Here is an 18,091-nt window from a genome sequence, read left to right as displayed (position 1 = left end):
TTCTGTGATCTAGCTCAGTCTTAACTTTTTTGTACAGCCTTTAAAAAATACATACATACATATTTATTATTCATCCCTCTTAACAACCCTGAGAAGAAGATATGGTGGTCATTTATTTCCATTTTTTAACTGAGGAAACTGAGTCTTCAAGATCATAGCCAAGGTCAACCTCTGCCCCAGGCCTCCTGACCCCAGATCCAGCATACTTCCTGTTTCCTCAATGAAAGGAGTGTTTCTTCCAGATCTAAGAGCCTGTGCTACCTACCTGGTAACTTGTGGTTCAGTCTATCAGGGGTGCTTGGGAAGTCACAGAAATGTGCTTGACATGAGCACAATTGGAATTAATTGGTAAGATCATGGAGAGTCTCAGAGGAATTTTGAGAAGATTGAGCATCAAGCTGGAAAATGGACAGGAGCCAGAGTAGTTGGAGTTCCAGAAGCAGAGACCTGACGAGGCACCACCACAGAGGACTAAATGCAACATGTTTTTCATGTTCTGCTGGAGATTGAGAGAGAGGGAGGAGCTCTGTTGGCTGGCTTGAATCATCTCTGTGTCCTTTGGTTAGTGCAGTGGTTCTCAGCTGGGGGCAGTTTCTCCTTCCGGAAGGGAGTGTCTAGAGACATTTGTGACTATTGCTGGGGGAGGTTGCTACTTGTGTCTAGTGGGTAGAGGCCAAGAATGCTGGCCAGCGTCCTATAGAGTCAGCTCCTCATAACAGTCATCCAGCCCCACATGTCAGTAGTAGTGAGGTTGAGAGAAACCTCAATTATGGGAAGGCACCACCAGACTCCTCTCTTGAAGGCAGGAGGAAACTAAATGCTCCACCAGAAAAGGTGGACTAACAGTTCACCTTGTTCTTTGTCTGGACAGCGATTAGTGTTAAATCCAAGTATGAGGAAGATTGATTCAACCCATAATTTTCCTACCGTTCCTTTTAACTTGGTTCACAGTATAAGCCATTATGTATGTGATTCATAACTTGTTTATTTTGCTTTCATATTTTATAACATCTTTGGCCTGTTTTACTGCTGTGTTTCACTAACTTGAGGAAGTCTAGAAGTGACCAGAGGCTTTTTCCTTTGTCCTTCCCATATGGTGGCTTTGGGCCCAGCTGTCAAAGGGATCTATTGCTGTGATTCCAGGTTGTGCTCTAAGTGAGCCTCTCACTGTCTGTGGTCATTAGCCTCAGGGCCCCACACTCACTTCAGTAGGGTGTCATTTCAGGTGAACCACTGTCTCCCAGAGAAGATTGTGGTATATCGAGATGGAGTGTCTGATGGCCAACTAAAGACAGTTGCCAACTATGAGATCCCTCAGCTACAGAAGTGTTTTGAAGTTTTTGAGAATTATCAGCCCAAGATGGTGGTATTTGTTGTTCAGAAGAAAATCAACGCCAATCTGTACCTGGCTGCTACTGAGCACTTTGTGACTCCCTCCCCTGGAACTGTGGTAGATCATACAATAACAAGCTGTGAGTGGTAAGTGGGCAAAACATGGTGGTTCAGCAAGAATAGAATAGAGAAGTTATCTATTCCCTGGGTATTGGAATCGTTTGGTGGGGGTGGTGTTGCCTGGAGACGTGGATTAGGATGCTCAGAAATTTCACTGTTATAAAATAAAGTTTTAAAAAAACTTCAGAACATAGATTAGCTTAGTAATGTGCATTAATTGCTAATTTTTTAGCTTTTCTGAATCGGTTCTTGATGTTCTTCAGAAGATCGTTTTTCACTGTTTAGCACACGTAAATATTTTGCCTAACAATTTTTTAATTGTAAACTGTAAATGTTTAAGCATAATAATAAATTGTAACTTAGTTTAAAAAAAATAATAATAACAATAAAGTTTAAAAAAATCTATTAACAATCAATAAAGCTTTTACCTCTTAAGTATAAAATGTTGGCCATGCATTCTTTTCCTGAAACTGGGCATGCTAAACCTGTACACAGATATGGTAGTTTCTACTACTATTCTTAAATAGCCTTCGGAGTCAGCAGACCCTAGTTGTAATCATGGTTTTGTCCCTGTATGTCCTTGATCTAGACATTTGATCTCTCTGAGTCTTGGGTGAAGGAGCTAGAATGATCGCCAAGATCTTTTCCAGTTTTGTGTGGCCAGATTCGACTATATGACTACTTTGGCCTTTTTCCTCCCTAGGGTGGACTTCTACCTTCTTGCCCATCATGTATGGCAGGGTTGTGGCATTCCTACCCATTACGTGTGTGTTCTCAACACTGCAAACCTGAGCCCTGATCATATGCAGAGGTGAGCTGACCAGTAACTTCCAAGTAATTCTCACTAAGCAGTTCTGTCCAGGCAGCAAAGGTGGGGTCACTGTCCATCCCTGGAGTTGCTTCATGTCTTTCACAGTGATGAGGAGTGTTTTATGAGGAGTGTTTGGTAGTTCTGGTACATTAAAATTACTTGAAGAGTTTTTAAAATACTGATGCCCAGGCCTTACCCGAAAGCATTCTGAGGCATTTGAATTTAAAAGCTGGTCTGGATGATTATGACATATGGCCAGATTTGAGACCAAATGCCCTTGAGCTCAGATTATATAAATACTTGCTGGACTGCTCACCCTGCTGCAGTCTATTCTTGAGGGGAAAGTATGTTCTCCTTGTTTCGATATAAAGACGGGGGCCCCACAAGTGAGACAATTTACCCATGTCTTCTCGCCTTACCAAGAGTGGAAATACAAACAATTCCACTTAAACATCATGATTCCAAAAAGACATCATGTATTTGTCAGGCCTCTGTTTGGGAAAGTATGTGTGGCATATGTCCACAAGTGTATAACCATGTCCCAGTGGAAGGCAGAGAAGGATGAGGGTCATGTTTTCTTTTTGGCCGACAGGTTGACTTTCAAACTGTGCCACATGTACTGGAATTGGCCTGGTACCATCAGAGTTCCAGCTCCTTGCAAGTATGCCCACAAGCTAGCTTTCCTGTCCGGACAGATACTGCATCACGAACCGGCCATCCAGCTGTGCGAGAACCTGTTCTTCCTGTGACTGGACAGCCAGGATATTGCTGCTTAGAGGAATTCGACTCCCGAACTCTACTGTGACTTGCGCAGGATGAGACCCAAGGGGGTTTTGTGTTGGTGTTTCCCTTTCACCAACCCAGTAGGATAAGATAGCCTTTTCTTTTTTTTTTTTTTTCACTTTTAAACCTGGTATCACCGAGACATTTTTCCATTCTAAGCCTCAGCTAGCTGTTGCCTTTGTAGAGCAATGGCAACACTGCTGCTCTGCTGATGGAGAGCGTGAATACCAGGAAACTTAAGAGCTGCTAAAGTCAGTGTGAGCTGTAGAAACCTGCAGGGGCAGCAATTACACCCTTAAGCCTTGCTTACTAAGTAAACATTTCCCACTTTTGGCTCCAGAGGTGATAATGAATAAAGTCATTGCAAGTTTCTGCAAGTGGACAGTTAACTTTATCTGGGCAACTGGGAAAGGTAAAAGGCCCATGAGGCAAAGGTTTTCAAGATACTGCTTTTGTTGGCAGTGTGAAAGGCATGCATCAAACCCAGCTGGTGGCAGTCAGGCCCTTGCTGACCTGATCTTCTCCAGGGATGGAGTGTGTGACACCTGTGACCTGAGCTGGCTTTGAACCTCTGAAAGGGGCCCTTACAGTCCTTGGCTTCCTGAGAGAGGCCCAGTGAAGTTTGTCCTCTGTTTCAGTTGCTTTACAGTATACCATGCTGATTTCTTCCTACTTCCCCCTCAACACACACCCCTTTGCTCTTTTGTTACTGATATTTAGTAAGTTTCAGTTTTTAAATTAAGAATCAGAGTACATGACATTCAGCAGCTAGGAAGGTTCATGATGAAGAGTGTTTTGCTTCACCTTTCTCACAGGTGTTGATAGATACTTATAAATTGAATCAGTCATTTCCCTTGCTCAATAACCTATTCCTGGCGGCTGGCTCATTTTGTTAGAAATTTTTCTGAATCTAGGTTAAGATTTCCTGAAGTCTGCTTTGGAACACGTGACGGTCCTGCCAAAGTCCAGACATTTCAGTTTAGAAAGTTGTCACTGTGCCCATGGGTTTTAGTGTTTTGGGAAAATGCTGTTTTTTGTGTTGATTTTTTTCTCCATTTTAAAATCTTTTAGTCCCATCAGGGTTAATTCAGTCTTACCTTGTTTTACCTGGGTTTTAAATGCCAGTTTTGTTTAATCTTTTCAAATGTATATTTATTTTTTGTGTGATGGCAAGAAGGGGACGATCAGAAATGCCCATTTTATATGATTGTGTGAGAAGAGAAACTGTAGCTTAAAACTCCTTAGAAGAAAACCATTATGTTTTTGGTTTGCTGCAGCATCAGCAGAGGCTAAGGGGCCGCGCGTTGGAACTCCAGGGCACCTCTGGGAGGAAGGGTAAGGCTGAAACCTGGAATCTACTGAATCAGACAGTTGGGATCACTGATCTCTGGCTTAAAGATCAGTTTTCTTACTCTCTTCTGAAAAGAATTTCTCTTTGAATTTCCTAATACTCATTTTCTTTTATATAATCAGAGAAGTCAAATATAATACAAAAAAAAACTTTTTATTCCTGGTTTTCTTGTCTTGTTTCTCAGACTGCATGTGAAATGATTGGGTCATGGGGTAGAAAGTAAATACAAAGAAATTTCTATAAATGTGTAGTTGTGTTTGAATTATTGTGATTGATAAATTGATATATTTATTTTCCTCATAGTGCTACAGCATGTTAGAATTACTTATTTATTATTCAGCATGTGAGGTGCATCTCTAATATTAGTAACCAGGTAATTTCACTGTGTCCGGGCAGTAAGATTTCTTGGAAAAAACACTAACAGTCTTACTTCTGGGACAAGTGAGGCTTGTGTGTGTGTGTACATCCATTTTGTTTTTTAAATCTCTTTTCTTATTAATTTTCAGCTCTCACGGGTGGCCTTTCCCCTCTTTTTCTAATGCTTGCGCTCTCTTTGCATATGCTCCATAGTGCCTGTAACCCTTAAATATACCTTTGCGAGGCACCCTGGCTTCCTGCTTCACCACTACATTCCTTTCTATTTATATTTAGAAACTCCATTCTTAAATGATGCAGTGTTTCCTGAGCTCATTCTAAAAAGAACTTAACTTCTATAGAGTGTTACAAGGTACTTGTTCATCATTTTATTAGATGGTGTGTGAAAGGAAGATGTTTTATAAATGTAAAGTTTGTGCCTGAAATTTCTCAGTGATTTGGAATTACTGGAAAAGACCCTACTTTCTCCTTTTGGTTATATTACCGAGCTTTATCTCAATTTCTTAGTAACCTTTCCTCTTTGGACTTAGTTTCTTTCTTTAAAAAACTAAGGAAAATCAAGAGAATGAGAAAACAAGCCACAGACAGGGAGAAAATATTTACTAATGATATATCTGATGAAGGACTAGTATCTGAAATACCCAAAGGACTCTTAAAACTCAACAGTAAGAAAACAATCTGATTAAAAATTGGACAATAAGATCTGAACAGACATCTCACCAAAGAAGATATACAGATTGCAAATAAGCATAAGAAAAGATGCTGAACATCATAGGTGATTAGAAAATTACAAATTAAAATGAGATACAATTATATACCTACGAGAATGGCCAAAATGCAGAACAATGACAATACCAAATGCTGATGAGGATATGGAGCCACAGGAACTCATTTGTTGCGGGTGGGAATGCAAATGGTACAGCCACTTTGGAAGACAGTCTGGCAGTTTCTTACAAAACTGAACATAGTCCTACCATACGATCTTGTAATCATGCTCCCTGGTATTTGCCCAAATGAACTGAAAACTTATCTCCACAAAAGAACCTGAACACATGTTTATAGCAGGTTTACCCCATAATTGTAAAAACTTGGAAGCAACCAAGATGTCCTTTAGTAGGTGAAGAGATAAAACTGGTCCGCCCACACAATAGAATATATATTCAGTGATTAAAAAGCTGTCAAGCCACAGAAAGACATGAAGGAGCCTTAAATGTGTATTACTAAGTGAAAGACACCAATCTGAAAAGACTACATACTGTGTGATACCAAATATATGACATTCTGGAAAAAGCAAAAGCAGTGAAGACAGTAAAAAGATCAGGAGTTGGAAGAAATGAATAGGCAGAGCACAGAGGATTTTTAGAGTAAGGAAATGATTCCGTATTGTAATGGTCATTATGCATATATATTATATGTTATACATTGTAACATGTTACACATTTGTCCAAACCCATAGAATGTGAAACACTATGCATGAACCCTAATGTAAACTATGGTCTTTGAGTGATTTGATGTGTCAATGTACGTTCATCAGTTGTAACACATGAACCATTCTTGTTTGGAATGTTGATAGTGGGGCAGGCTGTGTGTATATGGGAAATCTCTACCTCCACTCAATTTTGCTTTGAACCTAATCTAAAACGGCTCTAAAAAATAAATTAATTTTTTTAAATGAGTAAACAAGGGAGACTTTTAGCAACATGGCATACTGAGTTGACCATACTGACAAATGTTGGCCAAAATAGGAAGAAAAAAATTTTTCTGTTAAGTAGCTGAATTTGGGGGAAATGGAATGAGTGAGGAGGGGATTGAGAAGGGGGAAGGAATATCTCTAGGTATAAGAATCCAGAGTGGTAACAGTTGATGCCAACACACCTTCCAGGGTTGTGGACAAAATCCAGGGGCCTGTGGACCAAGGTTTTTCACTACTGGTGAGGACAGAACATGCAGCCTCAGACCCTGTGAGATGCAGGGTTGCAAGTGAAGTCTCCTGGATGGAGAGAGCTGGAGCCTGGAAGGGGAGTAGAGACTCCTTGCACCTATTGGTGGACAGTAGCAAGGAAACTTAAGGATGAAAATGCATTCACAAGAAATCCCCAAACCTGTCCACACACAGGTATGTGTAGACTGGATTTCTATTACTAGCGTATGGAAGGACAACAAGCTGAAAAGTTACTATGAAGACTAGTCCAGACTGGGAGAACCAAATGAGAAGTCAATTGGATTGCAACACAGAGAGGTACACATGGGAGAAGAGAGAAGGGAGAATGAGAAGCTCTGAAATTTGTCTAATAGGAGTTCCTGCAGATTAAGATAGAATGAGTGATACAATATGGAAAATAGAATTTTCCAGAATTAGAGACAAATATGAATCCTGTAACTGAAGAAAACTCTTTGATAATAAAAGTACATACACTGCTATATGTACTGCTAACCACCCCTGCTAACCAGGTTGCCTGCCTGATCAACACAAACCTCAGAAGGGCTTGGATTGTCTGAGTCCCCATCCCACCCTAGACACACAGGGCTGGGTCTCATTTCTCTAGCTCTTTTTCCAAGGCTGTCCCACTCATGCTGCTAGAAATCTGCATAGCTTTTGGCAGGTAGCTGTGGTATCTTGTCAGAAGGGAAATAGCAATGGCAAAAATGTCACATTTTTGGGCTTAGCTCCCTTAGACATTGCCCAACAATTTTTAGTGAGCTGGCCTATTTATTCATCCAACAAATACTTAACCAAGAATCTGTTACGTGCAAGATGTCTTAGGAGATGAAAGTACATACAAAAATCTTGGATAACCAAGACAGACTAAGGTCTAATGAGGTTAAAGATAGAAGTGAAATAATTTTAATGAAGAAAATGCAAGAATCACAAACCACTTAAATGTTTTAATTCTGTGGGTCATGACCCAATAAGGGGTCATGAAATCAATTTAGTAGGTTTATTGTTTTTAAAAAATTGAAATATAAAATATGAGTACATTGCATGTACTAAGGAACTCTTACAATGAGTTAAATTTTTGTTTGCCATATTATTTATACTGGAGTTGCAGTGTGAAATATTTTTTAATGTGGGTACTGTTAAAAAAGGTTTGAAAGGTTCAAACATCCATGAGAAGAATCAGGAAACTTACTGAAGGAAGGTGGCTTTGAAGAGTTAGAATTCTGACAAGGAGAAATGGGGTAGTAATGTTGGGGGAGCATTGTATATTTTCCTCGGCTCGTACCCAGCTGCAACGAAGAATTGAAGGGCAGAGACACAGTGAAGCAGAGTAGGTTTTATTTAAAGAGAAAAAGTACAGGCAACCTCAGAGAGAGATGAACGCCCTGAAAGGTTTAAGCTTTATTTAAAGAGAGCAAGTGCACACTTGGAGAAAGGAGTGTGAGCTACCTCATAGAAGAGGTGTGCTAAAAGGTTGAGATAAAATTTTAAGTCTATGCACTTAGAAAGTGCGGGCGACCTCAGAGAGAGGAGCGCGCTGCTTTCAGGGTCTGGGGTTTTACAGGCAGTTGAGGATTTTTTAGGAAAGCGACAAAGGGCCAGGTGCGGACCAGCCAAATTGTCCCAGAATGTTCATCTTTGATACATTTTTTTTTTTTAACTTAACACAAGAAATATGCTGCTTTGATTTCTTTCCAGGATATCAGCTTCCGTCTGGAAACATCAATCAAGACTGTCTGCCCTGCCTCCAAGGTGGGCTGAGCCACTGTCCTTTTGATTAAAATGCAATCTTAGCTTTAAGACAGAATTCTACCTAAATAAGCTGGGCCTTTGAGCAAGCTAAAGTAAATCTTACAATTGTATATTCTAATTGACACAATGAAAACATAGGCTATGCTGAGATACTTTTCTTTATCTGGGGAGTATTCAAACTTCTAAGCCAAGTTGCTCCTGGCCTTCAGCTTTTTATTTCTACTGGTTAACTCTTTGAGTCCCTTCTAGTGGGCTTACTTGCCTTATTCTCTTTCCACCCCGCTCATATCTATTTTCCTGCCTAACAGTAAGAGTTTAAAAAGGCATAATTAGGTAGTGAGAGAGAGAGGTAGAATTGGGGCCCCAAATGTGGCACTAGGCTGAAAAGGCTGAGTACTGCTCAGTGACGAGGCAGCAGTCAGCCATACCTAAAGCGTGTGTGCGGTTGGGTGTGGAGAGAAGGCCTTTTGATTTTAAGCTGTGTTAATAGTTCGTTGTGTTCCCCAATTGGGTTGCTGATAGCTTATCAGCTTTGGTGGACTTTGGCAGCTCTACCCTCCTCTGATTGCAAAGCTGTGATAGGTCCTGTGGTGGGGTGTTTTGTCCTGCCTCCCTTCCAGTCTCTGTCAGGTGCCTTATTCCCATAAGCACTACTGAGACTGCCTACAAGAGCTGTGGGATTGCTTTTGAAGCCCAGTTTTAAGAAGGGATCAACACCCCTTTGTAATATATGCTTATGGGTTTCATAGTTCTCAGAGCTCTGTGTGTTAGAGCCATGCTTGCTTTTTACTAAACCTCTGAGTTTCTCATTCCTTTTCCAGGACTTCACAGGCAAGGAAGGAGTGGTACAGACTGGACTGTTTCTGACAGCCCACTGGAGATGAGATTGAGTCCCAGTGGATGACTTAATGTCTGAAAAATACAAGTTTAGCCAAGAAATACAAATATAAAGGGTTATTACAGAAATGAAGGGACTCTGAGGGAAATTCCACAAGGGACACCATTACTTTGAAATCACTTGAAAAGTCACCCCACCCCTCCTCCAACGGGAGCACTATAATTACAGGGTGAGGAGACTGGAACTTCAGCAAAACCCAGGGCCCAGCGAATCACTTCGGGAGTGGCATAAACAATCTGGCCTGCTCTGGCTTTGCCTCAGTGTTTTCTTTTTCCCCCTCCACCCAGTGCTTGGGAACAAGCTGCCACTGAGCTGTGGATTCTTCCTGCCACCTACTCCAGGGATTGTCTGCCTTCTTGTCCTGAGTACTGCCAGCATGGGGGCTCCTCAGGACTTGCGGAGTGGGACGTAGATCCCCTTCCGTGTGCAAACTAAGACACAGTGCCAGGTGGGCACCAGTCCTTGAGCTAGAAAAGGAACAGGGGTGCTAAGTGGCCACAGTTCTGTCAGAAGGCCTATCCTTTCGAGACCCAGGTGGCAGCTGGCTTAGCTGTAGAGGAAATAATCCTGATGGCCAGCAGAACAGAACAATGGGAGTTTAGCAGGTGGCTTATTTTCTCAAGCAATTTGCATTTCCGAGGCCTGATATCCATCTCAACAGGACTACCCCACAGCGGAAGAGACTCCTAGGACACTCCTCAGTTCCAACAGGAATTAACATTTCTCCCTGCTTTGGGTTTAGTATGGCTCCTTAGAGGGCCTGATCAATTTGGGGAAGTAGTGAGACATCTAGTTCGAAAAATCACTATTACTTATTTGGAACATGAAGAGGAAATTTTTGTTCTTTTGGCTGCTGGAAATAAGCATAAGAAACATCGTTTATGGGTACGTCCCCTTCATTTCAGAACTGAGTTGGGCAGGGGAGAGCAGATTTTGCGTTAGTAATAAGGGTTAAAATACATTATCAGGTGAGTGGGCGTCTAACGCCGAGGGGGTGGAGGCCGGGCTGTGAAAGCGTCTCACTTGAGGGGAAAAGGTATTAAGGAAGGAGGCCCTTGTGGGGAAGGGTTGGAAGATGAAGCCGGCGGGGCCAGGCTGTGAGCCAGGGCATCGGCTGGCCGCCCCTCAGGCCCGGGGCCTGCCAAGCGGCGGCTGGTGGCGCTCACGCACGTCGCCCAGAGCTGCCGGCCGGCGGGACCCCACGTGGCAGCCCCCGGAGCGCCCGCCGCTGGGAGCGCGGGGCTGGGGCGGGGCGGGGCGGGGCCGCCGTGACGCGCAGGGTATATAGCGGGGCATGCGCGCCGTGGCGGGGACGGACGCAGGCCGGGGGGTGCGGGCACGCGGGCCTCTTGCGCGGACGCACCGATCGAGCCACCGCTGCGGCTGCCTTCGTTGGGGGCCTGGCCGGTGGGGCCGTGCGGGCCCAGAGAGTCCGCCGAGTTTCAGGTGAGGGCGCAGGGCGTGCGGCGGACCCGCGCGGCTCCGAGAACCCGGCAGCGCGCGGACGAACGGCGCGCCTCCCTGGCCCGGGGTCACCGGGTGGGGGTGGCGGCGAGGCTGCGCGGAGGACCGGGAACCCGGGCCGCTTTCCGAAGTCGCGGGCCAGGCCAGAGAGGTGCTGAGGAGGACCGGCTCGGGGCCTGAGCGCAGGATGGAGGCGACACCTGGCCGCAGTGCCACGGGGGGTTGGTTCCTGGGAGGCGAGGGAAGGGCGGTCGCAGCTGCGGTCCCTCGGTTGGGAGCGCGGGACGTGGGAGCCAGAGAAGGGTGTCCACAACGTGGTAGCCGCACTAAAAGGGTGAGAGGCTTCCTGGAGCGCATGGACACGAGTAGATGAGTACACGAATACGAAAGAGTAGATGGGCAAATCTGGTGGGCAGCTCTTGGGGCGGCCCTGATGGGGCACTGGTGTCTGGACCTTGCTTTCTAGGAAGTTTCCCCAATCCCACCCCGGCCAGACCACCTGCTACCTCAAAAAAGTGCCTTAAATTTTCCTGGCCGATCGGTAGCAGGAGCTGGCGAATGGCAAAGGAGGGACTCGGCTAAACTCCAACCTGACTACCCCGAGGGCATGGTTTTTAGCTATTTTTGGTTGTACCGGCTAAGTTAGGCCGTTTGGTTCAGGGTGCCCTCTCTTGGTGAGTTAGGGCAATGGGACAAAATAGCCATCCTAGCAGTTTCACCAGGTGATCTGCAGGCCAGTTAACCCTAGAAAATTTCCTCAGCTTTGGGTTGTGGCTTTGGTTTTGAGCATCTAGGGCCTGCCTGGAGTACTGTGTGATTCGGGGAGGGGCTGAGTGTTCCCCTGGGACCTAACCTTTGACCTGACCCTTCTTTCTGGAGGCAACCAGAGCTTGAATTTGTAGTCAGTCTTCCCCAGAGCCCCAGGCCCTTTGAGCAGGCGGCTGGGGAGTGGTGGTGGTAGCAAGTACTGGGGACTGGCTTCTGTCCCAGCTCTGCTCCTAGCTTGCCCTACGACCTTGGGAAGGGGTCAGCACTAAGCTCGATAGATCTGTTATCCACAGATTCTATGACTAATCTTTACCTCTTAAAACAAGAGCCATGAAAACTGAGAGGAACTTGATGAAGCAAGGGAAAGAATATCCAGAATCATAACTTTCAGCAACTGGAATTAAAAGCTGTACATCTTTCCCTTTCTTGTTAGAGGCTCAGAGGTCAGTTTTTCCTAAGCTGTGTGGTAGCTAGGAAATAGGTTAGCAGTGCTCTTCCTGACATTTTTTTGAGGACATGACTGGGGAGCCTGAACAGGGAGCAACTAGCCTTGTCATTTTGGCAAGAAGGAGAGAGAACTGGGCCCCATGACTGCAGAGCCTGTTGTTCCTTCACACAGTGCCTGGTCTGTGCTCAGTTCTGCCTGACCGCTGGGGGCTGCATGCGGAAGAGGATGGGCCTGGCTCCTGCAGAAAGGTTGGGGTGAAAGAACATGTTTGGGTGAATGAGGTACCAACTTGAGAGGTCACTTTGTTGTGTTCAGTTAAGTTCAGAGGAGACAGCACTCTACCAGAGATGATGGTGTGGCAATTCTGGGCTTTTGGGCCAGATGAATCTGTGTTCAAATCCTGAGCCCATCAATGTCCAGCAAGGTGAAGTTTCTGAATCCTTGTGGGCCTGTTTCCTTGCAGCATGTTGTTTCGTGCCTGGAGCACAGTAAGTGTCTTTGTCATCATTGTTGCCATCATCTCTGTGGGATGGAGTGAATTATTCTGGGCTCATAGGCAGGAAGAATTAACAATACGTGTGTGTGTGTGCACATGCATGTGTGTGTACATAAGTGTTAGTCACTGTGCCTGGTTCTGTTTTCAAATCCTTCCACCTTTTCCTTTTACCTGCTCACACCCCACTCTATTCCAGGAGGAACCTCAGTCCATGTCCAGTATTTACAAGATCTTGGGATATAAGTAGTAGTGCTGTGAATAGATTGTGTGTCTGAAAATCGGGACCTTCTCCCCGCTCTGCCAAAATAACTCAGCGTGTTCACTCTTGATGCCTGAAGAAAATAACACTTAGGCGTTATGCAGAACCACAGGTGATAGAATGTTGAACTGGAAGGACTTTGGGTATCTTCAAATCTAGTTCCTTTGTTTTGCAACTAAAGAAACGAGATCTGGAGAGGTTAATGGGTATTCCCAACTCACATTGTGTGCTAAGCCAAGTGCCTTGATGAAGAAGAGCAAAGAAAGGTTCTAATTTTGTTTCTAAGTGTGTCAATGAAATTGCTGATAATGCTGATCTTCTCCTTGAAAACGTGAAGAGGGAGGAGCCAGTTGTCCCTGTGCATATTTCAGGGGAGTAGGGTCCTTTTCTGATTTGGGTAGAAGGTGAGTGTTATACTTCCTCTTTCCAGATTTGCCTGGGACACAGTGGGGAGTGGGTGATGAAGGGCTGTGCTGCAGGGGCTCCGCCAGGACTTACTACATGTCTACAGTGTGACATCACTGACCTTGAGGCTGGTGGGCTGTCCAAATGCCAGCAGATAAGGAGTCCAGAGTCTGCTGCCAGCCAGGGGCCTCGTGCCTCCCAGTGAGCAAGCAGGACAGCTTCACCACGAGGTCTCTGAAACCCAGCCTCCTGGTCCCCACCCTTACTGTGGCCTTCGAGCTTCCCAGAGGCAAGCCCTTGTTGGGCCCAGATCATGTCCAGAGACAGAGCCCCCTCTGGGACCTCCACAAAAGGAGGAGGGAGGGTGGCCACAGAGAGAGAGCCTGGCACACCCAGCTATGGGAAACTAAATTCCCTACCTTGGAAACTCACGGTCTCTGTTCTCAGCCTCCTATCCTTCCTCCAGTTATAGGCCCAGGAGAGTCCTAGGGTTTGGTGGAATGAGAAGGTGACTGCCCTGAATTTATTACCATTGGGTTTCTAGAGGCTCATTAGTAGTTAATAAAAAAAGTCAGCTAAAAGTTGGGGGAAAAAAATCCATGTTTTAAACAATTTTGTTTTACCTTAAAAATATATGCATGTATTTACTCACCAACACTTTGATTTAGGGCAGAGGCCTTTTCTTTTGGTCTCGCTAGGTCCCCTAATTAGACTTGCAAATTGAAGGTAAAAATCACAACTACATGTATTAACTGTGATTTCATGTTCCCTTTATTTTTTAGATTTATTTTCACTAGGCTATATAGTCACATAGTTAAAAATCAGAAGGTTAAAAAGTTACACACACACACACATACCCTGTGAAACATCTTATCCCTGGCCCCCATTTTTACAAGCTACCGTTTTAGACACATTGTTTGGCACCTTGCTGTTGTCACCTAGTTACTGTATTGTCAGTTCTCCCTAAATGGGTGCATAGAAAGCTTTTATCATTATTTTGCACAGTATTCCAAAATAGGCAAATGCAGAAATTTTTTTCCTAATGTATGTCACTTCCCTCTCTCCCCCCAACCTGGGTTGTTTCCAGTATCTTGTCTTTCCGTGCACTGCTGCAGTGAATAACTTTGTACAAATGGTCCTACGTGTGTAATTAAGACTGTAGGAGAAATTCTCAGAAGTGGAATTGCTTGGTAAAAGGATATATATACAAGCTTTCATTAAGAAACAAAAAGAACTGAAAAGACGATTGTAGACCAGTCCACATGCAGAATTCTTCTTTTGTAATCACACACCTAGTTTTTATTTTTCTCACTTGTGACACACTTTCTGGATGAGCAGTTATTGAACTTTTTGATCCCAGGATTCCTTAATATTGTCTTTTGTTTACATGCCAAATATGTGTGTATTTGCCATGTTAAAAATGTAAAAAACTTTGGGTGTAGTTTCTCATTTGAACAATTAAAATAAGGTCATTACATGTTAACAGAAAAGCATATTTTCATGAAAAATACTATTTTCCAAAATAAAAAGACAGGAATGGCATTGTTTTTACATTATTGCTAATTCTAAGGATTTCAGAATAACGATTTATTAGATGATAATAGGTATGACTTAATTTGCTGGTTGAGTCCTGAGAACAAACTGAATCATCTCTGAAAACACTCATATTTATACCCTAAACTTCCACCTTAGAAATCTTTTGAAAACTCGAAACTACTATATTCATCACACTTAATGTAGCCTCTGAAAAATGAGAGTGATAAAGCTCTTCACATCTTAATATTATAATAAAAGTAGTTTTTACCTGACAGAACTCCTGACCCCAGGTGTTACCAGACCCCCAACTTAAGAATTGCTGTTCCAGCTCACTTAATTTACATTCTATAGAAATCTCAACTTTCTTTCTGCCCTTGCATTTCAGTTATTGTTTAAGTTACAACCATAAGACAAGTAGAACTAGCATCAAGAGTTTGGGCATAGTACAAGAGACTTGGTAAATGAATCCTCACAACAGGATTCATTCACTGTAGGATGAACGGAGGAATGGATGGGAGAGGCCACGCCAGTGGGCACCCTTCTGCTCTGTGCTCTGAAGATGGTTGTAAAATACACATGGGATGAGCTGAGTGTGTGTGCAAAGTTATGTGCTGTTTGATGGCATCGATTACATGCCCCTGATTGGAACAGACAGGATCATTTAGGCCAGGAGATTTGGGGCAGGAGTGGCCCGGGAAGGTGTCCTAGAGGTGGAATTGAGCCACGTTTCGAGAAAGCTATGAAGGAGGAGGGGAGAGGGGTCCTGGCGAGGGAAGTTGAATGAATATGGGCACAGAGCTGTATCATCTGGGGCAGGGTGGTCAGCCTAGGCCAGAGTGGCTGATGAGGAAAGAGCAGGAGACATGGCTAGAAATTGATGAGGTTGTTCCAGGAATTTTAAAGGGCTCTGTGGTCATGTACCGATATTCTCTGAGAACTCTTAGCTGTTTCCACATCTAAGACTCGTTTTGTTCTGTCAGGCCTCAGTCTTGGGTCCAGCCATTCTTGTCTAGAACAGCTAGACACAGCCCCAGACCTTTATCCTTTGCAGCACCAGCTTCAACCTCCTGCCTCCTGTTCACCCTGAGGTGCAGGGAACCAACCCTCCTCTCTGCCCACCTTAATACAGCCCTCTCTACCTTTAAAACCTCTTCTGGAACACAATGTGATTAATTATATGCTCCAGTATCCCCAAGCAACTGTTTGGGATTTCTGTAAACTTCCTGCCCAGTTATCAAAAGTAGTGCATATTTATTGTAAAGTATAAAGAAGTATGGGAGAAAAGTCTGTAATCCTGTGGCCCTGTGGCAGTCTCTGTTAACTGCATATTTCCTTATAATTGTTCTTTCACATTACATTTGGATATTTATCCCTTGCCTTATCTTGGCATTAAAATCTGCCTTATGGCTAAATCATAGTTTACTCAACCATTTCCTTTTGTTTTAATCTTTTTATTTTGAACTAATTTTACACTTAAAGGAAAGTTGCAAAAAATATAGCAGAATTCCTTACATCCCTCACAGTGCAAGAACAGGTAATCAACATTGGCATATTATTATTAGCTGTTGGGGAGGAAGAAATTTCCTCTGCCCCTCCAGATTCTTGTAGCTAATCTAAGAACCAAACTGAAATGAGACAGATTAACAGGAGAAAAAAAAGTTTAAAAAATTACACATGTATGAGGAAGCCATAGACAGGGAGAGTGAGATACGTGTCATCCTGAGTCAAGGAGAAGTGGGTAGGTAGGGGTCAGACTTCACAGGAAAAGGGAAATAATTCACGGGAATATGAAAAGATCGTGGAGCACAGAGAGAAATTTTAACAGACTTGGCCATATCCCTGCCTGTTTACCACGCCTAGTTTACATTATAATGTAGCTCTCTCTGTGGTAGCTCTCCTGGAGCAGGTCTTCTATGTAAATTCTTTTCCTGCAGCTGTCAGGGGTGGGAGGTCAAAGTACCCTCCTGAATCTTTTGGGCCTCAAAATAATCTCCATGTCACAATGGCACATCTTGGGGGGCCCTGCCCTTGGTCCCTGTATAGCCAAACTACAGGCTCATTCAGGTTTCACCAGTATTTTCGCTAATGCCTTTTTTTTCTGCTTTGGGATCCCACATGGCCCTTTGTTATTTCTCCTCAGTCTCCTCTGGTCTATAACCATTCTTCTGTCTTGTCTAATTAGAATGGGGTTATTATGCATTTTTGACAGAAATACAAAAGAGATGTTGCGTCCTTTTCAGAGTATCATACCAAGGCTTTCATGATGTCGATGTGTCTTACGCTGATGTCTTCCTGGATCATTTTGTTAAACTGATGTCTGCTGGACTTCCGCACTGGAAAAGTTACTCTATCTCCCATGGTGGATCTTTCTCAACCTTCAAATCCCTTTTGCCAGGAGGGTAACATCTCTTTGGAGGAAGGGCTCACCTGATTAGTTCTGGCCCACCCAGGAGAATTTCTGTCATAAGGTCAGCTAGCACCATCAAAATCCTTTCTGCCAGATAATGTAACACTACAGCAACAGTGATATCCCATATTTCCAGGTCCTGTTCCTACAGGGCAGGGGTCCTTGGGGATCATCTTAGAATTCTTTTTAGAATTGCCAACCATACCAAGAGAGCCTCAGGTGAAAGTGATCAAGCCTTAATTCTAGCACCAAAGTATTAGTTTCCTGTGGCTGCCCTGACAAATTTGTAACAAAACAACAGAAATTTATTCTTTCACAGAGGCCAAAGTCAAGGTGTCAGCAGGGCTACTTTCCCTTCAAGGCTCTAAGGTAGGGGACTTCCTTGGCTGTGACAGCATTAGTTGGATCTCTGCCTCTGTCTTCACATGGCCATCTTCTCTGTGTGTCTCTGTCCACATCTCCCTCTCCTTTATCTTGTAAAGCTGCCAGTCATTGGATTGAGGGCCCACTCTAAATCCAGGATGATTTCATCTTGAGACCCTTCACTAATGGTATCTGCAAAGACCATTTCCAGAAAGATCACATTCTTAAGTTTCATGATTGGGGAAATATTATTTACCCCATTACAGTCAGGCTGGGGGAATGGCCTTTTGTAGACTCAGTTTCACAGATCTGCTTAAGAAAAGGGAGTTCTCTAAGACCTAAGACAGAAAGCAGACCTGGCTGCTGCTGAGCCAAGGCCCAGCCTCGGGCTGCCTGCTCCCCTCATACTGACACAGACAGAGAACTATCTGGATATAAATTACGAAGCTGGCCTCAGAGTCCCTGCATTCTTGGGATCCAAACACTGCAATACCAACAGCTTGTCACTGTATAAGGAGCTCTCATGATACTAGTTTCCTTGTCGGATGGGCAGGCCAGAGAGTGTGGTCCCCATGTGGCTGAGA

At 44.0% G+C, this 18,091-nt stretch overlaps 2 protein-coding genes across 4 annotated transcripts in view; both read left to right on the top strand.

Annotated features, from left to right (window-relative positions):
- The window catches only part of PIWIL2 (piwi like RNA-mediated gene silencing 2), a 56,203-nt gene extending 52,787 nt beyond the window's left edge, over positions 1 to 3,416 (top strand). Inside the window, exons 20-22 of the mRNA XM_036889129.2 lie at positions 1,226 to 1,479; positions 2,156 to 2,263; positions 2,856 to 3,416. Coding sequence (XP_036745024.2) covers positions 1,226 to 1,479; positions 2,156 to 2,263; positions 2,856 to 3,012 — 519 coding nt within the window. The 3' untranslated portion in view covers positions 3,013 to 3,416. The remainder of the gene's footprint in view (positions 1 to 1,225; positions 1,480 to 2,155; positions 2,264 to 2,855) is intronic.
- Positions 3,417 to 10,649: 7,233 nt separating this feature from the next.
- Positions 10,650 to 18,091, top strand: part of SLC39A14 (solute carrier family 39 member 14) — a 42,867-nt gene continuing 35,425 nt past the window's right edge. For 2 of the 3 annotated variants that reach the window (XM_036889126.2, XM_036889125.2), the window contains exon 1: positions 10,650 to 10,807. The gene's annotated coding sequence lies outside the window, so the exon portion shown is untranslated. Of the gene's footprint in view, positions 10,808 to 12,733; positions 13,201 to 18,091 lie in introns of all 3 variants that reach the window. The other variant, XM_036889127.2, reaches the window with a different exon arrangement.

The sequence above is a fragment of the Manis pentadactyla genome, chromosome 1 (genome assembly GCF_030020395.1).
Source record: "Manis pentadactyla isolate mManPen7 chromosome 1, mManPen7.hap1, whole genome shotgun sequence".
Lineage (NCBI taxonomy): Eukaryota > Metazoa > Chordata > Mammalia > Pholidota > Manidae > Manis > Manis pentadactyla.
The sequence above is the reverse complement of the archived record's forward strand: the minus strand, read 5'-3'. Positions and strand labels throughout refer to the sequence as shown.